At 46.7% G+C, this 23,948-nt stretch overlaps 1 protein-coding gene across 1 annotated transcript; it reads left to right on the top strand.

The window, feature by feature from the left end:
• The first annotated feature begins 645 nt into the window (after window positions 1–645).
• Window positions 646–23,898, top strand: Txndc5 (thioredoxin domain containing 5 (endoplasmic reticulum)). The gene is made up of 9 exons (XM_013016663.1): window positions 646–791; window positions 8,132–8,237; window positions 13,565–13,661; window positions 16,322–16,437; window positions 18,677–18,763; window positions 19,029–19,172; window positions 21,146–21,228; window positions 21,310–21,439; window positions 22,523–23,898. The coding sequence occupies exons 1-9, from the start codon at window positions 703–705 to the stop codon at window positions 22,643–22,645; spliced, it is 975 nt and encodes a 324-aa protein (XP_012872117.1). The 5' UTR covers window positions 646–702; the 3' UTR covers window positions 22,646–23,898.
• The last annotated feature ends 50 nt before the right edge of the window (window positions 23,899–23,948 follow it).

Below are 23,948 nucleotides of genomic sequence, written 5' to 3'. Positions count from 1 at the left end.
GAGTCAAAACTTTTGTGTGTGTGTGTGTGTGTGCTGGTTCTGGGACTTGAACTCAGGGCCTGGGCATTACCAAGCTCTAGAGTCAAAACTTTTGTGTGTGTGTGTGTGTGTGTGTGTGTGTGTGTGTGTGTGTGTGCTGGTTCTGGGACTTGAACTCAGGGCCTGGGCATTGTCCCTGAGCTTTTTTGCTCAAGGTTCATGCTCTACCACTTGAGCCACAACTTCACTTCCACTCATTTTGGTAATTAATTGGAGATAAGAGTCTCATTAACTTTCCTGCTCAGGCTGGCTTCAAACCACCATCTTCAGACCTCAGGTTTGTGAGTAAGTAGTATTACAGGCATGAGTCACCAGCGCCCGGCAATTTATCCTTTTTAGAAAATACCAACACCACAAAGGCCCAGGTAAAAGGAAAAAGAAGACGGGTTTTGATATGGAGGTCAAAAAGGAACTAAAAAAATGCCTTGCTAAGTTCTGATTTGATGCTGAAGTGGCCGCTCTGGAGGGGTGGAGACAGGAGCAGGAGAGAAGACAGGAGCTGTTGAGAGAAGAAAGGCTAGAGCCTGTTGCCTGGTGGATCAGGTGGGCCGGGCACCCAGGACCTGGCACTCAGGCTGTTTGCTTCCCTCTCTTTGTTACAGGTGTGGACATTGCCAGCGGCTGCAGCCAATATGGAATGAGCTGGGAGACAAGTACAACAGCATGGAGGATGCCAAGGTCTACGTGGCAAAAGTAGACTGCACGACTGACTCGGACGTGTGCTCTGCCCAGGGCGTGCGGGGATACCCCACGTGAGTGGGAGGGAAGGGTAGACGTGTGTCTCACGGGGCTGTGGCTTCCCCATCTGTGTGGCCACTATCTGCAGGGGTGCCTTGGCGAGTCTTTGTACATCTGGAGTGAGGAGACTGTGAGGTGAGAGCAGGCACTCAGATTTTAGGAAAGATGGCACTTAATGCTGTACTTCTTATAGATTGCTTTGTTCATTTGTATCGAAAGCAACCTTTAATGAATCAGTGTTAGGTTTTCCTCTATGAGACAGTGTGATAGGGGAGAGAGATACTGATGAGGATACATTGTTTACTGTGTGGGAAAGCCACAGGGACACTTCTCTGGTATAAGCAATGTGCTCATGAGGGAATGTGTTTGTGGGACAATCGTGGGGTCTTCCTGGGATCCTGCCCTATGTGATGTCACTGATACATTTCCCACAGACTGTGTTACCCACTTTTTTTTGGGGGGGGGTCTGGTCGTGGGACCTGGACTCTGGGCCTGGGCGCTGTCCCTCAGCTCTTCAGCTCAAGGCTAGTGCTCTACCACTTGAGCCACAGCACCACTTCCAGCTTTTTTCTTTTTGCTTATGGGGTGCTGAGGAATCGAACCCAGGGCCTCATGCATGTAAGGCAAGTGCTCTACCACTGAGCCACCTTCCCAGCCCCAGCCCCCACTTTTGTGTGTGTGTGTTGGTACTGGACTTGAACTACAGTGTTGGTCTCGCTTGGCTTTTTTCTTTTTTTTTTTTTTTTCTCAAGGCTAGTACTCTACCACTAGCACTCTACACCTTTACTTCTGGATTTTTGCTGGTTAGTCGGAGATGAATCTCACAGACTTACCTGCCTGGGCTAGCTTAGAACCTTGATCCTCAAATCTCAGTCTCTTAAGAAGCTAGGATTACAGAGTGCCATCAGTACACAGCTTCTCATCCATCTTTTTTTTGTTGTTGTGGGCTTGAACTCTGGGCCTGGGCGCTGTCCCTCAGCTCTTCAGCTCAAGGCTAGCGCTCTACCACTTGAGCCACAGCACCACTTCTGGCTTTTTCTGCTTATGTGGTGCTGAGGAATCGAACCCAGGGCCTCATGCATGCAAGGCAAGCGCTCTACCACTGAGCCACTTTCCCAGCCCCTCATCCATCTTAGATTAGGATTTTTAGTGATTCTCAACTACTATTCCTAGATTATATTTCATGTGACTAGCACTGGGGTGGTAAAGAGTAGCAGACCAAATGCCAGCAGCTCTAATAGGTGATACTTAATGCTCCCTGGACAGTAGGAGTGTTTGGAGTTTGAGACAAATTGTATCTGCTAGGGTGTGAACAACTTTTCCTTGAAGGCCCTGTGTTAAAGTCTTAGCCCCCAGTCCCTACCCTGGTACTATTGGTAGGTGACAGAACCTTTAGGAGATGTGACCTAATGAAAGAAAGCTTAGCCATTGGGGCTGTCTTTAAAGTAGATATTGGGATACTGTGAGCTAAAGTAAACTTCCTCCCTTTATAAGAGGATTATGGCAGGTATTTGTTACAGTAACAGAAAGATGACAAGCACTGACTTATTTAACAAAAGGGACATTTTAGTCCTTTCTATGTTGCTGTAACTGAACAAAGACTGGATGATTATTTACTCAGAGGATGAAGATTATTTCCCCCTACAATTCTGGAAGGCCAAAGCTGATGGCCTGTATGTAGTAAGGGCATTGTTGCTGGTGACAACTCTTCAGAGTCTTGAGGTAGCATTGAGCATCACGTGGTAGAACAGTGCACTTCCTTATTTGCATCTCTCTTCCTCTTATAAAATTACCGGTGGAGACCCTACCATCATGACTTCATTTAATCCTGATTCTCTCTCCTTACCTCTTGCCTCATGCTGTAGGCCTGGGTTTGTGACTGAAGTGGTAGAACATTTGCCTTCAAATGAGTGGCCCTGAGTTCAATCTCCAGTACCAACAAAACAAAAAATAAAACCACCATAATAAACCAACACTTGACAATGGGGATGAAATTTCAACCTGAGTTTGGATGTGGGACCATACATATAATAGCAGAAGATGAGGTATAAAACTGGGGCGGGGCGCTGGAGGCATGGCTCAGTTGGTAGAGTGCTAGCTAATGAGCAAAAGTGACAGATACTTAGTTTGAGTCCTGGTCTCAGGCCTCCCCCCCCAAAAAAAAAAAAAACAAAAACAGGCAGGGAGTGTGTGGGGTGGGATGGTGCATGCTTGTGGCTCACACCTGTTAATCCTAGCTACTCAGGAGATTGAGAACTGAGGATTGAGGTTCAAAGCCAGTCTGCACGGACAAATCCTCAAGACTCCTATCTCCAGTTAGTCATCAAGAAGTTGAAACTGGAGGCATAACTCAAAAGGTAGAACACCAGCCATGAGTAAAATGCAAGGATCTTGAGTTTTAGCCCCAGATGAAGATGCTGTTTCCACCAGAGGGGGCAGGTTGGCCACTGCAGCTCCCAACTACTAGTTATAATCAAGGAAAGAATTCATTACCTGAGTAGTATGCAAGCCCGTGTTTATAAAGTAAGAATTCTTCCATCCTAAGAGGGGGGGTCATAGTGGAATCCTAGTCCCCCATTATGCAGTCGGGTGACAATGACACCCTCACCCCACCTCTAACAGTCATCCAAGCACACTAGTCAATATTGGATTTTCTCCTACACTTGGAAATTTGGTCTTTCCACAAAGGACTCTAGAACTGTTGGTCTTCAGTTAAGGTTTGCTAATCGAAGTGCCACAATACCAGCCTATATATCAGATCAATAGAAACTGTGCTACTGTGTGTACTTAGCATACTTAGTACTTATTGCTCACTGCTGTGTGCTTTGTAGCCTTGGAGGCAAGAGTGATAGAGGTAGGTTGGATGTAACCCAGCCTGTGTGCACTCCTGCACTGCTAACTACACAAAACATGTCACAGGAAGGCTGAAACTGAAGCTGCTCTGAGGTGGGAAAGCTTCAGGGTGTGCAGGACGTGGTTAAAGGTACCGCAGTATCACTCCAGATGCTGTCTCTCTCTTGTATAAACCTATGCTGGATCCTGTGTCCTGGCTATTCAGAAGATAGTTATCCCAAGTAAAACAGGCACTGGTGTTTAGGTGTTAAAAAGATGAAAAAGATCTCACACTACAACAATGGGTGAGAGGTTCCCTATGACCACAGGCCTGCAGAAATGTCCAAGAATAGTTTTGTGCCAGTACTGAGTCTTGAACTCAGGGCTTTACTGCATTCTTTTTTTTTTTTTAATTGTGAAAATACCGTACAGAGGGGTTACAATTACCTGGGCAAGGTAATGAGTACATTTCTTATCAAGCATTGTTACCTCCTCCTTTGTTTCCCCTTCCCAGCCCTTCCCATCACTGCATTCTTTTCGTGTGTGTGTGTGTGTGTGTGTGTGCACACATACGTGTATCCTGTGGTTTGAACTCAGGGCCTGGGCACTGTCCCTGTACTTTTTTCAGGCTACTGCTCGCCACTTGAGCCACAATTCCACTTCTGGCATTTATTTATTTATTTAACTTAGGTAGTTAACTGGAGATGAGAGTCTCATGGACTTTGTTGCCTGGGCTGGCTTCAAACCACAGTCCTCAGATCTCAGTCTTCTGAATAACTCGGATTAAATGTGTGAGACCCGCTGGGTGCCGGTGGCTCATGCCTGCAATCCTAGCTACTCAGGAGGCTGAGATCTGAGGATCACGGTTCAAAGCCACCACAGGCAGTAAAGTCTGTGAGACTCTCCAATAAATCACTAGAAAGCCAGAAGTGGCGCTGTGGCTCAAGTGGTAGAGCACTAGCCTTGAGCTGAAGAGCGCATGGACAGCGCCCAAGCCCAGAGTTCAAGCCCCATGACTGACCAAAAAAAAAAAAAAAAGTGTGAGACCTCAGTGACTGGCCCAAGAATAGTTTTGTTTTTGTCTGTTTGTTTTTAGCAGAGTACAAGAGGAAGTGTTGTGTACACATATAGTTACATAAAGGCATTAGTGCATTTATTTTCTGTGTGAGTTTTTGCTTCCTTTAAAATAGTACCTATCTCATAGAATTGTGGCAGTACCTGAATTAGGTGATTTTATGTCATTCTCCCTTGATACACTGAGTTGGAGTGAGAATTTCATAGAGATGGCTGATTATATTTAAGGGAAATGATTCTCATTGAGTAAAAAAAAAATCATCTGAGAAACCCTTAGCAGTGGCTGGGCTGAAGGGAAGTATCTGTATTAGTTGATATTAGACTTGGACGGCTAAAAGCATTAGAAATATATGGTCTCAGCATCCAGAAGCTAGAATACCAAAATTAAGCAATCAGCAGGATTCTGCTCCCCCTCAGTCTTGTAGGAGAATCCTTTGCCTCATCTCCGTTAGCACACAGGCTCTTGAGAGACATTCCAGGTGCAGACTAGCACCTGGTAGCCCTTGCATCCCCTGGCTGGTATTGTATTACTCGAGCCCTGTTTTCACATGGCCTTCTTTCTGTATGCATGTCTCTCTCCAAATTTCCCTTTGTTTTAAGGAGATCAGTCATAGTGAATTAGGGACTACTGTAGTGAACTCATCATAACTGATCACCTCTGTGAATATCATGTTTTCTAAATGAGATCACTTCTGAGTTAGGTATTAGAATTTCAACAGCTCCGTTTTAGGGGTCTCAGTTTAACCCCCATTACCATTCCAGCAATAGAAATTTTCTACAGTTTTTCCAGAGTGACACCTAAGTGGAGATTTTCTCCCCTACAGCCTCCTTGAAAGAGACACAAATGCCTGTGCAGGAGGTTAGTAGTAGCAGCAGAATCATGGGCTTGTACCCTGAGCCTGGTCTCTATCACCGCCTTCGCCTCTAGTAGCAGTGAGAATTGAATTCATGCACTTCAGACCAAATAGAAGGCCTGCACTGGAAGCCTAAGGTCTCCCCCTGCCCTGCACTCTCTGAACATACTAAGGCGGGATCTCAAACTGGGTCAGGTCACAAAGATCTTTCAGTCTAACAAGTGTTATTAACATTTTTTAATTTGAATTTTTGATTTTGTTCAGTGTGGACCAAGTTGTGAAAAAAAAAGTCACAGGTTAAGTCTGTGTTTGAACACTAGCAGAGAAATAAATGAGTTTGATAACCCATTTCTTTGTGATGTGAGGACCCTGTGTTTTCCACGGGGGAGGGGGCGGGCGGGGAAGGTGAAGGCCAGCGAGCAACTGCCGTGTCTCTGCCTCCAGCTCACTTTGCTCCAGCTATAGGAGGCCCGTTGGCTGGTGAGGGTGCTCTTAGTGGTGATAGCGTACTTGGACTTGGCTTATAGTGTTGGCTTTTGTATGATCTTCATTGGAGGCACAGTATACTGGCTAATTCCAGTTAGAATTTTGTTTAAACTTACAAATTAGATGTTTACCTTATACAGTTTTTTTCTTCTTTTCTTTCTTTCTTTTTTTTTTTTGTCATAGGGCTTGAACTCTGGGCCTGGGCGCTGTCCCTCAGCTCAAGGTTAGCGCTCTACCACTTGAGTCACAGTGCCACTTCTGGTTTTCTGGTGGTTTATTGGAGATAAGAGTCTCACGGACTTTCCTGGCCGGGCTGGCTTTGAACCATGATCCTCAGATCTCAGCCTCCTGAGTAGCTAGGATTACAAGCATGAGCCACAGGTGCCAGCCCGTTATATATTTTAATTGCAGATAGTCCCAACTTGCTGATGGTTTGATCTGGGATTTTCTTGGGGAGTGGGGTCACCCAGATGACCTGAGACATTCAGAACATGAGATAACAAGCCCTCTATTATAAAATAAGGTTGCATTAGATGATTCTGTCAGCTGTAGGCAATGGGAGGGTCTGAGCATGTTTAAGGCAGGCTGGACTAAGCTCTGGTATTTGGTAGTTAGTTATTGAATGCCTTTTCAACTCAACCGTGTTTTCAACTCTGACCAGAACCCTGTTGAAAGTGCAGCCGTTCTGTATAAGCAATGGAGAAAGTGGGAACAGGGGCTTGTGCTTCCTCAGAGGTACCTCATAGACCACCTGAGCACCAGGGACCTCACCTGTGCCCTTAACATAATTGTAGGTTCTCAATAAGGCCAGGACTCCCTTTTCACTTTCGTGCTGCTTTTCTTGCATAGCTGTGAATCATCATGCTAAGTAGAGTTAGCATGGTTTGCTTCCTCTAAGATATTTATATTGAACTTCTAACCCCAAGTGATGGTATTGATAGCATTTGGGAGAGGTCCAGGTCATTGGGGCAGAGCCTTTGCGGATGGGTTCATGCTTGCTGAAGAGACTCCAGAGAACTATTTTGCTTCTGGTGTGTGAGGACTGAGGGAGAAGGTGCCTTGGAGAACTGAAAACCCTCGGAGATGCAGAATGCACCAGCACCTTATCTTAGACTTCTAGTCTCCAGAACTGTGAGAAATCCATCTCTGCTGTTTGCAACCATCACGGTCTGTAGTGTTCTGGTATAACAGCCTGAACTGCCTGTGGCACTCTGTAAGCCTGTAGATCTTGTTTCTGAACACACTGATTTATAAAGCTGATTCTGGACATGGTGCACTGACTCACAGCCCCCTGCATTTGTGCTATGGAGGTATAGGGGTTTCTTAAGATAAATGGGCCTGCCCTCAAACCCTACTCTGTATTTCTTTCCTGTTTTTTCTGACAGAAGCCACATTTTTGTCCAGTCATCTTTGACATGTGTGAAGTTTCACATCCATCATATTTTCCCATGACCAATGGAGTGGCCCTGTGCCAGGAAGGGCCAGTTCCATCTTCAGGTTAGGTCTGTTGTTCACCACTGAAAGACTATTCCCACACCCTCTCTGCAGATTCCTTCAGACGCCAGTGTGTATAAGGAAAGAAGAGATCCTGCTCCAGGAGGAAGCAAGTGAATGTCCAGGATGCACTTTCAGTTGGAAACTTGAGTTCTGATAGCGTTGCAGGACAGTCTGATATCTGTCAGCGTAGTATAATACAGTGACATCATGCTTTGTCTTCATCCTCTGCACATCCAGCAGCAGCAGCAAAAGATGATGGGTACCTTGCCAGGAAGGATAGGGCACAAATAACGGGGAGATGCAGCTTCAGAACTCATGCACCAAGCATAGAGCAGTAAGCACTGGGTTTTAATTCCAGCAAGTTTTCACCTTGGTTTTCATAACGCCTTGAATAACATCAGAAACTTCTGACAATCGGGGGTTACATGAATATATTTATGTCCTGGAGCATAATTTTAATGTTTCTCTTCAAAGTTTTTATCAGGGGGTCAGGTACCTGGCCAACTGCTCTGGCCTGCTCACTTCTGTCTGGCTCTCAGTGAAGTTCATAATTCCTTTAACTTTGAAGTGTCTTAGACCCCTGCTCTGCCTAACTGTTGTTGTTATTGCAGCCTCAAGTTTTTTAAGCCTGGCCAAGAAGCAGTGAAGTACCAGGGTCCCCGGGACTTCCAGGCCCTGGAGAATTGGATGCTGCAGACACTGAGTGAGGAGCCGGCTGTGAGTGACCACCCCTCTCTCTCTGTTCCTTCCTCCATTTGGGGGCAGCTTAGCCTCTGGGCCCTCCAGTTCTCTACCAGGACCTTTGCCCTTCACCTCTCTAACAGCCCCGTGGTGTGTAGCTTTAATCCCACCAGCTGTGGGCAGACTGTGGCTCTTTCCTTTTCTCTCTGTCTCCCAAGGCCCTTGATGGCTTCGCTGATCATGTAATCTACCACCCTTAGCAAGTGCTCTTAGTCTTCATCTCATGTGTGTGTGGGGGGGTACTGCGAGGACACTGTGAGAATGTTGCTTAACTAAGAAAAATGTCCCTTCCTCTGCTGCCTACCTATGTTAAAAGTTTTCATTTTATTGTAACTTACTGCAGTCATAAAGTATTCCTTAAGTACCTCCCTGTGTCTGGTGCTTCCTGATAAAAGGTGAGGGCCTGGGCACACAGAGATGGGGTGGTGTGTGCTTGGACAGTGTAGCTGTGTGTTTTTAGGATTAGGGAATGGTGAGCATCCCCTGTTGGAAGCCTATGATGAGTTAATAATAGCAAGAGCATCTGAAGTCTGTGGCTTCAGTGTCAGCACTTAATTACGACTGCTTGGGTCAGGGCAGCGTGTGCTGGTGTGGAGGTGGCCTGTGGCTACCTGCAGATGCGCCATGCCCCTGGGGCCTCTCCCCCACCTCCCCCTCCATCATCTGGAGCTCTGCAGCTCACTGGTGTCACTTTCCAGCAGATGTGCATGACTCCACTGTCCTGTACTCTCTCTGGATATCACAGCTACTCAGAAACTCAGTTGCTGCTTTAGTGCTATGATAGTACATGCTTAAAATTAACTGCATGGAGAAGAGTATTGCTTCATGGCATCAAATAGGGTTCAGCAGAGTTAACAACCTCCTTTTATTTGTGGGGAAAAGCCCTTTCATCTTAGGGGCAAGAAGGCTGGCTGAGTAATTTCCATACAGACTTAACTTCTATACAGATTAAATCTGTATGGATACAGATTTCAGCTTCACATTTTTCTGGGAAAATGTCCTCCTTTCTTGGAAAGGGGACAGTTTAGGATATGAGGAGAATTTTAAAGAGGTGTTAATAGCCTCAGAAAAATTTTAAATGTTGCCCCCCCCCCCCAAGCCCATCTTCTATGAGGGCTTTATTCAGCAGCCTGGGTCAGGTTGGTAAGATTGTCTCAGGAAAAACTCCATAAGGGAAGTAAGTAGCAGCCTCAAGTGCATACAGAGGAGGACAGGCAAGTTTGGGTCCAGCATGGAAGTCCACAGGTCATTTGCTGTCTGCATGTAGAGGGAATGCTGTGTGGAATCCACTCTAGAACTATAGAATCCAGGCGCCATGATTTAGGTTCTCCGAGTAACAGGGATCTGAGCTCCCTATTTGTCGTCAGATCTCTTGTCACAGTGATAGTGTTCTTGCTCTGGACAAGTTTGAATATGAGCTGAGTATCCCTTACCTTACCCAAAACAACTTGCAGCAAGTGTTGAGTGTTTTGGATTTTGGAATGTTTGCATATACATAATATCTTGAGATGGGGCCCAAGGCTAAACATGAAACTCATTGATGCTTTCTATTTGTGTTAGGGATAACACACACATGCACACGCACATACACACACATGCACATACACACACACACACACACACACACACACAAACGCCAAAATCTTTGTACAATATTTATAGTCTTAGGAGGTCCCTTTGTGTTACCATGAAGCTGCCTAGAAAGTTTCAGAGTGATGAGTGCTTACTCTGAAATTCATTGAGTTTGAATGTAGTGCTGGGGTCAAACCCAAGTCTTTTACATGCTGCTCTGTTTAGCTTTTGAAACTATGGAGTACTTTAAAGCTTGCCCTTTTTTTTCTTTCTTTTCCTTTCCTTCCTTTCCTCCCTTTTTTCCTCTCTCTTTTCTCCTTCTCTCCCTTTTTTGGGGTTTGAACTCAAGTTCTTTCAATTGTTAAGGAGTCTCTCTGCTATTTGATCCCTTCCCCGTCCTTCTCCACTTCATTTTTGCCAAGGGCCAGTCTTGGGCCACTTGCTCTAGCCTAGGATGACAGGTATGGATCACCAGCCTAGCTGGTTGGTTCAAGTAAGGTCTCCTTCTTTGTGGGTCTGGATTGGCTTTTGTGATCCTCCTGATCCCTGCCTCCTATGCAGCTGGGGTTACAGGCCTGAGCAGCACAGCTATCTATCTACTTATTGCATAGCAGTTTTATTTGTGTTAGCTGGAATTAGGAAGCATTGGGTTTAAAGTGGTAAATCTTAAGCACACTGGTGCCTCGATACTGCAGACTATTCCTTGGCAGTGTAAAGGACACACATCAGTATCAGTGGATCATCAGTAAGCAGTGGAGGAAGGGAAAACCACTTCAAAAGGTCACATGACATGCTGCATTTCCAGCACTGGTTTTTTTTTTTTGTCATGGGGCTTGAGCTCTGGGCCTGGCAGTGTCCCCCAGCTCTTCAGCTCAAAGCCAGTGCTCTACCACTTGAGCCACAGTGCCACTTATGGTTTTCTGAGTGGTTTATTGGAGATAAGAGTCTCATGGACTTTCTGCCTGGGCTGGCTTTGAACTGCAATCCTCAGATCTCAACCTTCTGAGTAGCTAGGATTATAGACAGGTGTGAGCCACCGGCTGGCTTTTCCAGCACTGTTATAAGTTAGAACTGGAGAAATTGAGGAGGAAGGGGGTTGTAGAAGGCCATAAAAGGTGGCCAGTGGCACTTGGGTATGATGAAGTGGAACTTGGATTTTGTGTGTGTATGTATGTCAGTCCTTGGGTTTGAACCCCAGGCCCTCACACTGGCACTTTTTTCTCTTTTTTGTGCTTGTCATGGGGCTTGAACTCAGGGATTGGGCACTGTCCCTTAGCTTTTTTGCTCAAAGCTAGTGTTCTACCACTTGAGTCAGTGTCACTTCTAGATTTTTAGTGATCAGTTGGAAGATGAGAGCCTCATGGACTGGCTTTGAACTATGATCTTCAGATCTCTGCTTCCTGAGTGCTGTAATTACACGCATGGGCTACCTGAATCCTGCCAGAGCTTAGATTTTTTTAAAGTGAAAACTTGAAAAAGTTTATTTATATTTATACCTAAATACATGTTTATATGTGTGAAGAATAAATCTGAATTTTCTCTTTAGTGTTAATAGCAATATAAAAAAGTCAATCTGCCATTTAATTTTTCCTCTATTTTTATTTCCATATTTGCTTTTCTGCTTTGTTCTTAAATAGCTGGAATCATAAGTATGTCATTAATGATTTTATGTTGTATGTTGCTCTGTTGATGATATTTTATGATTGGATTGTGGAATTACTCTAACTTGACTCTTAGTGGAATTGAGGTTCTAATTTTTTGATTGTCAGCATTGCTGCTTATCTTTGTAAAGAATATTTTTGTCCTTCAAAGTGACTTTTTTTTTTTTTTTCAAGTCCTGGGGCTTGAAATCTGGGCCTGGGCATGGTCCCTGAGCTCTTTTTGCACTTTCAGTCACAGTGCCACTTCTGGTTTTTGGTGATTAATTAGAGATAAGAGTCTCACAGACTTTCCTGCCTGGGCTGGCTTTGAACTACAATCTTTGGATCTCATCCTCCTGAGTAGCTGGGATTACACGTGTGAGCCACCAGTGCCAGGCTCTTTTGTAGAATACATCCCTGACAGGAAGTTACAAAGCCAAAAAAGTGTTCTAGGAGTTGTGTCAGGCCAGGCATTGGTTGCTCACTTTTTTGTGTGTGTGTGTGGGGGGGGGTTCGGTCGTGGGCCTGAACTCTAGGCCTGGGCACTGTTTCTCAGCTCTTCAGCTCAAGGCTAGCACTCTACCATTTGATCCACAGCACCACTTCTGGCTTTTTTTTTCTGCTTATGTGGTGCTGAAGAATCGAACCCAGGGCCTCAAGCATGCAAGGCAAGTGCCACCTCACTTTTTTTTTTTTTTTTTGGTCAGTCGTGGGGCTTGAACTCTGGGCCTGGGTACTGTCCCTCAGCTTCAGCCCAAGGTTAGTGCTCTACCATTTGAGCCACAGCGCCACTTCTGGTTTTCTGAGTGGTTTATTGGAGATAGAGTCTCACGGACTTTCCTGCTCGGGCTACCTTTGAACCAGGAACCTCACATCTCAGCCTCCTGAGTAGTTAGGATTATAGGCATGAGCCACCAGTGCCTTGCCTTCACAATTGTTATAATAAGTATTCAGGAGGCTGAGACCAAAGGATTGCAGTTTGAAGCTAGCCCAGGCAATAGTCTGTGAGACTACTGAAAAAGCTAGAAGTGGACCTGTGGCTTAAGGGGTCGAGCACTAGCACTGAGCAAAAAGAAGTTCAAGGACAGCGCCCAGTTCACACTACAGGAAAGGCACAAATACATGCAGAAGTCATGTCAGCGTCCTCATTTTCTACTCTCAGCAGTTGGTTTGGTTTCTATGACATTGTGGAGTCCCCAGGATTCTGGGGGGGTCACTTGAGCAGTGGCTGAGGACCCAAAAGTGTGTGCCTTATGGGTGCCACAAGTGACTACTTGGTATTAAAAGTCTCTTCGTATCGCTCTGTTCACTTCACCTACTTCTCAGCCATCCTTTCATGTGGGTGCTTACAAGTGTCGAATAACTTTTTTCAGTGGATTGTGATTATTTTTAGTCCCCGACTGTACTCAGATTATAAATATAATCCTTAGGCACATGCATGGCATAGGAAAAGCCACTGGCTGTAGGGTTGGGCTCCGTCTGGGATTGCAGTCATCCTTGGAGGTCTTGGAAAGTGTCCCCTGACGATGAGGGGGGAACCACTGAACTTGCAGAAGCATCTTCTACGGAGTGTTCTCTCTGGTTCCATCCCAAACTTAGTGATGTCCGTTACGTTCTTTACATTTGGTACACATCCTTCCTATCAGCCACTTTTCTATCAGTTTTTGCAGTTTTACTCTGCTCTACAGGTCCTGCCGCTGTATGAATTAAGGGTAACCAGGCCCCGTTGTTCCCCAGTGGTTTCTTTTATTAGTTTTTTTTCCCATTGTCCTGCTGTTGAGCCTGTTGGGAAGGCTATTTTGTATTCTATGTGAAGTCTCAGATTACATTTCTAAGAAGACATGGTTTGGGCTGGACTTTCCTTGCTCCTCTTCCTGTGGTTTAGCTCTGGGGTAGAGCTGGCTGCCCTGGAGCCTCAGTCCTGCAGGGTGAGCCTGGTAAGGGGTGTGCTCCTAAAGCACCCAGACCCCCTGACCTCGTTTAACCCGGCAGCACTGCACAGAGGTGCTGGGTGCGAGTGGTCATCAGAGGCCAGTCACCTCAGTGGCTTCACTGTATCTTCAGTGACCATAGCTTTGTTTCTCCCTGTAGACACCAGAGCCGGAAGCAGAACCACCCAGAGCCCCCGAGCTCAAGCAGGGATTGTATGAGCTCTCAGCCAGCAACTTTGAGATGCATGTTGCACAAGGTAAGATGGAAAGAAGGGTGGGTGTTGCTTCCTGACACTATAGACAAGGCCAGGATGGAGACAGCACAATTCCTGTCCCCCGATGAGGCTCTCTCTGCCCACCTGCTCTTAGACATTGTTCCTCGTTTTGTTTCTGTCTTTGTAAATAGGCAAGCCTGATGTTAAGCAAAGGCCTCACAAATCACAAATAAACACAATGTGCATACAAACTACCTCCTACCCTTGGATAAGAAAGTGTTTATATTAACGCTAATCATGTATTTACTGTCCTGAAGCAGTGTGTAGGGACTGCTGCTACTTATGAGTCCGTTTAATATTCTTCTTACATAAAGTAACAGCTTTCTGTACTATAGCTCACATTTTTGTGAAGGGCTCCTAAGTACTGAACAATCTCTATGTGAGCAGGTACCAAGCTGTGAGGAAAAGCTTAGGCTTGTACCTGACCTTGTAGCTTCTGCATGCTGGGAGCCTGAGTTCTCCTCTAGCTTATTAAAGTTGCTCCTGGCCATGTCTTTGGCATTTCCCTCTTTCTATTAGAAGTTAATCTGCACCTGTATTCCAACCCTGAGACCTCCACCTGGTTCCCCTCGGGAGCTTAATGGGTTCAGCCTATTATATCTTCTTAGTGATGGCCCCTGTAAGTCCATGCCAGCTCACTCTGAGAGCAAGGCCTGCTGTAAGCAGCACCCAGTACACCCTTGCCTGCTGCCCCAGGAGGCTCTTTCCTCCTAGCGAAGCCTGGCTTCCTGCCAGCCTGCTCTGTCAGACCTGAGTGGGTTCCTGGAAATTTCTCCACCGGTAGCCTGGGGCAGATTGTCTACCTGTCTGCATATGCTTTTAGCCTAGCATGAGTTCCAAATAAGTGCTTCACAATTTCCCCAGTGCCTTATTGCCATGGTGATGGGGCTGCAGCCACTAGCATTGGTGTGGTGGAGTCTCAAGCCAGGCCACCATCAGCATCCATTGGCTCATTCTGTCTGGCCACAGGTGGAGCAGCACAGACAAAAATCTTCAATGTCCAGATAATGGTACTTGAGAATTTAATTTTTCCTCCCACCCCCAGGCAGGAGAGTAATAAAACTATTTTTTTAAACCTTCTATTTTATGGCATAACAACAGAGAGATCAAACAGTAGTGAATTGCAACACTGCAAACACTTTCCAGACCAAGACATCAAACTGCCGCCTCTGGGGTCCCATCCGTCTCACAGCCCTCCCTCCCTCCCAGCACTTTGCTAGCTTCTGTAGAAACCGCTCCAATAAGCCAGGTGTAGTGGCTCCTGCCTGTAATCCTAGCTTCTCAGGAGGCTGAGATCTGAGGATCACGGTTCAAAGCCAGACCAGTTAACCACCAGAAAACCAGAAGTGGCACTGTGGCTCACCGTGGTAAAGTGCTAGCCTTGAGCAAAAGAGCTTAGGGACAGCGCCCATGATAGACAAAACAAAAAAGGGAAGCCAGGTGCTGGTGGCAGTCTTTCTATACTGCCTGTCTTAAAATCATTCGTGTGTCTATTCTGTGCACTGTGATTTGGTTGTTTTTACATACTGATGGCTCCTGACTAGCTCAACTGAACGAGTTTTTGTTTTACATTGGGTCTATAGGTACAGTAAATGCTCGCTGATACACAGTGGGGGCTTATCAGGACTTAACCCCGTTGTGAGTTGAGGAACGTCTATATAGATTTCTGTGTGTATGTCCTTTAAAAAAAATGTTCATGTATGGAGTTTCCAGTTACATAAATCAGGTAAAGGGTACATTTCCTTTTGGACAACATCACCCCTTCCCTCACCTCGTATGTGTGTTCTTACACATTTCTGTTAGCATCTCTTCCTTCTGCACTTGGCTTGTGAGCCTGAAGAATGTTTTGGACTTTGCTGATTGAATCCCCATGGTGGTTTATACACTCCTTTCCCAGAATTCTTCTTGTAAATTACTAGTCACATCTAGGAACAGCGTCACCTCAGCCTGCTGTGTGTCTGGTTGTGTCTACAGCGGGAGCAGCCCTAACAATCTGCATGCACTCATGAGCAGGGCAGGGCTCACCTCACATCCTTTCAGTTGTGTGGGGGTGCATGTGCGTGTGCGCTGGTCCTGGGGCTTGAACTCAGGGCCCAGATGCTGTCCCTAAGCTTTTTGTGTCAAGTCTAGCACTCTAGCACTTGATCCACAGCTCTACTTGGAGATTTTTTGGTAATTAACTGGAAATGAGTCTCATGGCTTTTTCTGCCCAGGCTGTCTTTGAACCATGATCTTCAGATCTCAGTCTTCTGAGTAGCTAGGGTTATAGGCATAAGCCACCTGTATCTGGCTTCCTTTCATTTTTTTAAGCAGGAGAAAAACTTACCCTCATTTATTGCTTCTTGGTTATGGTTATGGTTCATAAACAAGACAGGCTAACTGCCTGATTCTTGCCGTTTACTGCCAGTTTTCTAATTGTGAATTGGTTTCCTATTCTTGAAAGGTTTAGTTTTGAGTATCATTATGAACTCATTATAAACATAGGACTGCAGGTCATTCCTTACCACTTAAAAGGTTCAAGGGAACTGAGGTTTGCTAAGCAGGTGAACAAAGATCTGATTCTTCAAGTCAACTTACCATACAGCATGACGTAAATCACAGATCCTCTCCCCCACCCCTTCTCTCTTGGCCCTCTACTAAAGGCAACCACTTTATCAAGTTCTTCGCTCCGTGGTGTGGTCACTGCAAAGCTCTGGCTCCAACCTGGGAGCAGCTGGCTCTGGGCCTCGAACATTCTGAAGCTGTCAAGATGGGCAAGGTAGGTGAAAGCCCTTATTAAACTGGAAATTGGCTGTGTGGGGCTGGATTAATGAGTGGAGTAGCCCATTATTTATTCTGTGTGCAAAGTTGCAGATTTGATTTATTAGTTCCATCTAGTGTGCCACTTGACAACTCATTTGACCTCCACCAGTGGCAGCCTGCTTTAGAGTTTGCTAGCTTTTCCACAGCCTAGAGATAAAATTAGGGCAGTGGCTGTGTTGTTTATTTTGAAGAGAGTGCCAATTCTGAACTGGCAGCCCTGAAGCCTTTCTGCAGAGACACAGGGTAGTGCGTTGTAGAACATCCACAGCACACCGTGGAACTCACCCAGGCACTCTCTCTTGAAGGGCTCTGGGCTGTGGGTTTGCACAGACTCACTGCAGATATTTCCTCGCTGTTAGCCAGGGATTTTTTTCCACCTGTCTCCACTTACCAAAAGCCAGAAGCGCTGTCTAACAGTTTCCGTGTAACCAGACTTTCTGGAACTATCAAGAGCAACTCCTGGGCCGTTTGAACTTCACTCATCTGCTGGCATCCACCAGACATCACTAGAAGGGTTTCCTTTTCTTTTTTTCTTTTTTTTGGGGGGGTCTGGTCATGGGGCCTGAACTCTGGGCCTGAGCACTTGCTGTCCCTCAGCTCTTCAGCTCAAGGCTAGTGCTCTACCACTTGAGCCACAGAGCCACTTCCGGCTTTTTTCTTTTTGCTTATGTGGTGCTGAGGAATCGAACCCAGGGCCTCAGGCATGCAAGGCAAGCGCTCTACCACTGAGCCACCTTCCCAGCCCCAGGGTTTCCTTTTCATGAAAAGAAAATCCCAATTTTCTACTTTGCCACAGGTTGTTTTGTATATGGAAGTAGCGGTGTCAGTCTACCTACTACAGTAAGGTAGACAAAAGCACCACTTAGGGGCTGGATAGACCTCGCTGGCTAGCCTTAGAATGCTCATGCGTCAGTCTGCCCCTTTGCAAATGGAGGCAAACCTGCATGTGTAGTTGGGAGGTAAAAACGCACTGCTTTCATATGAGCCTATGGAATAAACTGTGATCATTTGTTATTGTTAGTAGATAAATGGTTCCTTCACATTTGTTAACTGTTTTTTGTGTGTTCTAATTACATGTTATGATTATATTGAACATTTTATGGAGATAATTGTAAAACAATCCCTTTATCTCCTAACTGTATGCTTCCTTTCAGTGGCTTCCTGAGCTTTCTTGAGAGGTTTATAATCAGTTTATCTAAGTCCAGGTCCCAGCAGAAGCAGGCATGAGGAGACTAGCCCCCAGGTTGTGGGGGGGGGACCTCTTCTCTGGGCAGCTTGGCTGGGTTAGTTACAGGGCCCCAGATCTGCTCAGGCCCTCCATGTACTCTACTTGAGGCTTTCTAGGTTTGTTTACCTTCTTGGCCCTCGCTGAAGTCTAAAGGTGTAAAATAGTCATACCCTAATCTGTTGGCATGGTGTAAAACACCTTAGTCCTGATAAGCCCAATTTAATGCCACTAGTAAAGGAAAAGGGCATAATAAATTGTTCTAGGAAAATGTTGGGCAAGCAGAATCTTTGTAAAAGATTTAAATGGAATAAAAAGCTTGAGCTACAATTGTTGACAAATAAAGCTCACAGATTTAAGGATGCATGATCTGAATTGGACATCTTCACAGCCTCACCTTTATTGTATGCCAAGTACTCCTGCACAAAATTGACTGCTTGCACATGTGGAGTGTGAGACTCCAACTCAGGCTTGTGTGTGCCAGGCACTTCACTATCGCCGAGCCACAGCCCAGCCCTGCTCGCCTTGATTTGAAGGAAGCTGCCTCGGTGTGAACATGAGAGTTCCTGGTGCCATTTGGCGCTGGGAGTTGCCCATGTAAGCATCCTGCCCAACCCTGCACCCAGATGTTAGGTCAGTCTCCTTAACTCGAGCTGCTGACCTGCTCAGGCTAAAATATTGCTTCCCGAATATTGCCATTTTCATGTGAGTTCAAATCTCATCATTGCACTCCATAAACTGAGTGTATTTTGGCTTTTAGGAGAAGTCTCTCTAAAAGCTGCATCTTTTTTTTTTTTAATGTTTTCTAAAATACAAAGTCCCTTTAATCAAGAAGGCCCTGGAAGACAGAACCTGAAGGGAGGGCGAGAAAGGAGATGGAAGAGGGCATCAGAATGCAGCTCTTCTGAGCACGTCCCTTTAATCAAGAAGGCCTTCTTGATTAAACTGACCAGCAACTCTTTGTGTTCAGGTTGACTGTACGCAGCACTATGGACTCTGCTCAGAAAACCAGGTCCGAGGCTATCCCACTCTGCTCTGGTTCCGAGATGGTAAGAAGGTAGGTCGGCATCTGGTTGCTGGGTGATGGCCCATCCGCAGCTGGAGGCCGCTGACTTGGTGGCAGAAGGCCACATCCACCATTGGAGCAAGTATCTTTCACTTGAGAGGCTCTTGAAGCACATTGCCTCTTCCCTCCTTCCGTACCTGGCCCAGCTTCTCAGAACTCGTCGGGCAGCAGAGTGCTGCCTCATCCCCAAATGGTGATGGGGTTGAGGCAGCAGGTGAGGGGGACAGCATCGCCACATGGCCCATGTCCCCCACAGGTGGATCAGTACAAGGGGAAGCGAGACTTGGAGTCGCTGAGAGACTACATCGAGTCACAGCTGCAGGGGCCAGAGGTGGGAGCCCCAGAGACCATCCAGCCCTCAGAGGCCCCAGTGCTGGCTGCTGAGCCCGCAGCTGACAAGGTACGTGCCTCCTGCCCTTGGTGAGAATGACAGGGGTGGCCCCGACTGCCCACCCACCTGCAGAGAGAGGACATTGTCCTCAACCACACCTGTGGACAGAGGGGCCGTTAAACTCAAATGGTTGCCTTCAGTTACCTTCTCCAACCCAAAACATGTTTTTCATCTAATTTTACATGCTGAAAGGCCTTGGTAAATACAAATTTCCCTTCTCAAACCCCGAGGCACACAGAAAACCTATTCCTAATCTCATGAAGCCTTCCTTTTGGACCTAGTTGCTCTGGGTGATAAATGTGAGGGAGTTTGCTGTGAAGTTTTGGCTGCTGCCCAGCCCCACTCGGCCTACACAAGTGCCCAGGGTTACTTCACCTTAGCACAATATGGGGTGTGGCCACAGGATTGATTTGGGGGTGTTGTGCACGCGTGTGTATATATTTCATCTGCTAGGGGAGCTTCTGATGTACCAACCTGCTGTCTTCATTCACTCAGGTAGCTTCATGTTTCAACCAAGCCCTTGTTTTATTTCATCCACTGGCCTGTGCTACCAGGAAATAAGACTAAACACTTAACACATTTGGTGCCTGTGCCAGGTACAAGTGTATCGGGGAAGGTGTGACAGCATGTGTGCACAGAAGTCACGTTAAGTGGGGAGATGCAGCGGTTTGGGCTCAGAGGAGGCCGGGGAGCTGTCAGCAACTATGCTGGACGCAGCGGAATGGTAGCAAGCCAAGGAGCGCAGGGTGAGATGCAAAGGTGGGGACAGGCGGAGCTGCAGGGAAGAAGCCAGGGGCCAAGAACTTGGTCCTGATGGCTGGGGAGCCCCTGGAAGGTTTGGAGATGCGACCTTCAGCTGTGTCAGATCCACTGTTGTCTTGGGCCCTGGAAGACAGAACCTGAAGGAAGGGTGAGAAAGGAGATGGAAGAGGGCATCAGAATGCAGCTCTTCTGAGCATGTCAGGCAGGGGAGGGCAGGAAAAGAGGTGGTTCTACAGGTAAGGACTCAAGAAGGAAGAAGGTGTAGTTTGGTTTCAAGATGAGGGTGCTTAGGGGAGAGTGTGGGGCATTACAGGAGGTCCGCATAGGTGGGCAGCTTTGTGCTGCAGGTGACATTAGTCAAGGGAAGTTGGTGTGTCTCCCCCTGGACATCAGGGGCTCGTTTCCCAGCTGCTAGCCCTCAGCGCTGCTTGCTCGCCACTCACTGGAGTTCTGGTTTGGAAGTGGAAAATCCAGCAGGGAGCCCCCTTGTCCCCACAGCCCGCTCCTCGTTGCACCTTCGTACAGTGGGGACAGCCTGGGTGTTAACAGCTCATTTGCTTTCAACAGACGATCCCGCAGCTCTGCGTGGTGGTTATTGAAGGTCAGCCCAAACTGCAGGCAATTACATGTTAGATGTTTTCATCACACAACCCTTTCTATTTATAATGAGGCTTTCCACCATGAAGTGGCCTCAGTGAGTGTGGTGGCATATTTCTGGATGTACAGAAGGGCAGTACTGTTTTACAGGGGCCCCACCTGGCCTGAGAAGCCCTGAGAGTAACATGTGACAAGGCATCACGAGACAAGGTGTCCATCATCTCAGAGAGGATCACAGACCCAGCTGTGTAGGAACCCACAGGCACAATCCTGTGAGAGAAACTTTGTTGAAAGCAAATTGCTTTGGATCCTGTGCTAAGATTCTCCATCTGGAGCTTGGAAGAACATTTTTCTTACTTGGGATGTAGGAATGGGAAGCAGCCTGTGTTATGTAAAACACCCACTGTCCCCATGCTGCAGTGTCCCACAAGAAAGGCACAGTTGTACAGTGAGTGTCCCGTACCCCCATCGCAGCAGCTCCAGGGGCTGCAGCCTGCCTCGTGCGTGGCTTGTGCAATGCAAGTGACTTTGGAGCAAGACAGGCATTGTACGTGGTTCCTGGAACATGGTATTTCTTGTGCCTCAAGTGATGTATTTGAACCTGGCCTTCTTCCTCCCTGAAGGGTGCAGTGCTGGCCCTCACTGAAAAGAACTTTGATGCCACCATTGCAGAAGGAATAACTTTCATCAAGTTCTACGCACCATGGTGAGTGGCGGTTTTGTCCCTGAGTGCCCCCGTCACAGCATGTGTCCCATGCTTCACAGCACAGTCACTGTCCGTTCCCAGGTGTGGCCACTGTAAGAACCTGGCACCTACCTGGGAGGAGCTCTCCAGGAAGGACTTCCCTGGATTGGCAGAGGTCAGGATCGCGGAAGTGGACTGTACAGCTGAGCGGAATGTCTGCAGCAAGTACTCGGTGGGTTCCTGGGCAGGGGCGGGGCGGGACTGTGCCCGGGACAGTGGGGACTGTAAGACCGAGGTTGCCACTTCTCATCTTCCAACCAAGCTTTGAGCTGTGTGGTTTTCAGAAGCAGAAGAGACTCTGCGAGGTAGCATTCTAAGTACTCACCAGATGGGCTGAGCTAGGCCGAGCTGCTGTCACTGCCCCAGAACTGTGGCCATAGATCCCCGAGGGGTGCAGGAGGGCTCACAAGAGCCAGCACCCTAAGCAAAGGCACCGGTGAACCTGACCTTGCCAGAGTGCCAGTGGTTGGGCCATTCCTTCAACTATGCGTTCTCCCTGTGCTGGTCACACACACAGGTGGCCTGTAGTTGTCATTTGTGAAAATCCATTGAGGACCTGCCCACCATGCACAGAGCTGGTCACTGCCCTTACTCACAGTCTGCAGTTGAAGTCTACCACTTGATTCACATCCTGATCCCCTTTCCTGCTTTATTTTGCCAGCTCAGGGCTTGAACTCAGCAGGGCATTGTCCCCGAGTTTTTTTTTTTTTTTTTTTTTTTGCTCAAGACTAGTGTTCTACCACTTGAGCCACAGCTCCACTTCCAGCTTTTGTAGTGCTTAGAGTTAAGAGTGTTACTGACCTTTCTGCCCAGGCTTGCTTCAACCACAATCCTCCGCCTCTAGAGGAGCTAGAATTACAGGTGTGAGCCACTGGTGCTCAGTTGCTTTTGTTAAATCTTTTAGTTTTGCATGGGGCAAGCTGTAGATGTTGATCCTTATACCTTACCTTCCACATAGCTGGTATTACAGTCATCATGCCCAGCTTGTCCGTTGAGATGGAGACTGCTAGCAATCTCCAGTCCTCGAATAGTTGGGATTAGAAGTGTAAGGTATGGCAGATGTGCATGTTCAGCCTATTCCCTGTGTAAGTAAGCCTATTAGAGGTAGAAAGAGTTACAGTGACTAGCCCAAGCTTCAGTGCATTAATTTTGTGGTGTCTAAACATCTTTAGAAGTCAGCTGCAAATTTTCCAGCCTCAGCTCCAGGAGGTTGTTTTCAAGGAATGGTCTGCATGTGGTTTTCTTTCTCTTGAAGGTGCGGGGGTATCCCACATTGCTGCTTTTCCGTGGGGGTGAGAAGGTCGGTGAGCACAGTGGAGGCAGAGACCTGGACTCCCTGCACCGCTTCGTTCTGCGTCAGGCGAAGGATGAACTATAGACAAGCCTGCTGGGTGTTACCTGTCCTGCCTGGTCTCGGGGACCCAGGGTGTGGACTCCTACATACAGATGTCTGTGTTTCAGATGGTTTTCCAGAAAGCTAAATGTACTAAATTCATAGTATCTTCTACCTGTGTGTTTAGGACAACACACTAAGATTCCTAAGTTTCTCTCATAACTCTAGGTTCACTGTGCAAACTCAGTATTTGTCGGGGAGACCCATCCCTTTCAGTCTTCTCTTGACAAATTAAGTGGTTTCCTTTGAGCCAAAAGGAGTCAAGTCAAATGCAGAACTATTTTTGGCAAAAGCAGCATTTAAAGAACAGTATCCTGAACTCATGAGTTCTGGAAAGCTGCCCTCAAAGCACTATTGATGGTTCTGTGATCTGAAGGCCACACCGACCTAATCATATGCTTGGGCTAGAGTTTGGGGATTTCAAAACAAAGCCACAACTTATAGAAGATACTGTGTGATCAGATCAGACGCTGTCACGATCCTTTGTGGCTTCATGTGCAGTGAGAGATTGATCTGCTCATTGTGAACATGATTACCTTGTCTGTAAAAAGTGGGGCTAAAAGAGTCCCACGAGGCCGGTCCTCTATTATGTATAAACTTGGCAAAAGATTCTGCCTGAATTTGCCATGAGTGCAGTGCCAGATGGTTTTTCCAGGCCTGTATACCAGAGACACCACACATCTCTCTGGGAACCTGATAGAAATCATTTCTGATTTGTTCCCAAGTCCGTCCTTCTAGAAAGCTCACTTGTATTCTGTCCATCTCCAAGGAGCTTGACCTTCTAATATGTGAATAGGATTCATTTGACCTCAAGACCAAAGACTGAATTCTGCAGTGATGGGCTGATGCTTGTGTCCTAATTCATGCCATCCTTGAGTGTTGCATTTGTTGGACTAAGGTTAAGCTGTGGACCCCAGGGAATCGCTGTTCATCATGGCCGCTCTGTCCAGCGCCCTTCACACCCCACATGCACAGGCTGCGGAAGGACTCAGAAACCAGACCAGTCTACTGTCCGAGGCAGAAGGTAACAGCAGTTCACACTTCTCCACCCTCAACAAACCTTTATTATCCCTGGTTCACAGATGTCCTTTTAAAAAGAAAAGCAGTGTTCTGCCGGAGGAGCCCACCATTGTGAATGGCGTCAGCTTTGCATCAGGAATCTTGTATTGAAAGAAAATCAAAGTGGTACAATTTTGTTTACACTATACTTTCTAAATAAACTTTTTTTAAAGAAAAAAGTCTGGTCTTTAAATGTTACAGATGGGTATAAAATAAATAATAAATTATA

This window comes from Dipodomys ordii, unplaced genomic scaffold, assembly GCF_000151885.1.
Source record: "Dipodomys ordii isolate 6190 unplaced genomic scaffold, Dord_2.0 Scaffold32, whole genome shotgun sequence".
In the NCBI taxonomy this organism is placed as follows: Eukaryota; Metazoa; Chordata; class Mammalia; order Rodentia; family Heteromyidae; genus Dipodomys; species Dipodomys ordii.
The sequence above is the reverse complement of the archived record's forward strand: the minus strand, read 5'-3'. Positions and strand labels throughout refer to the sequence as shown.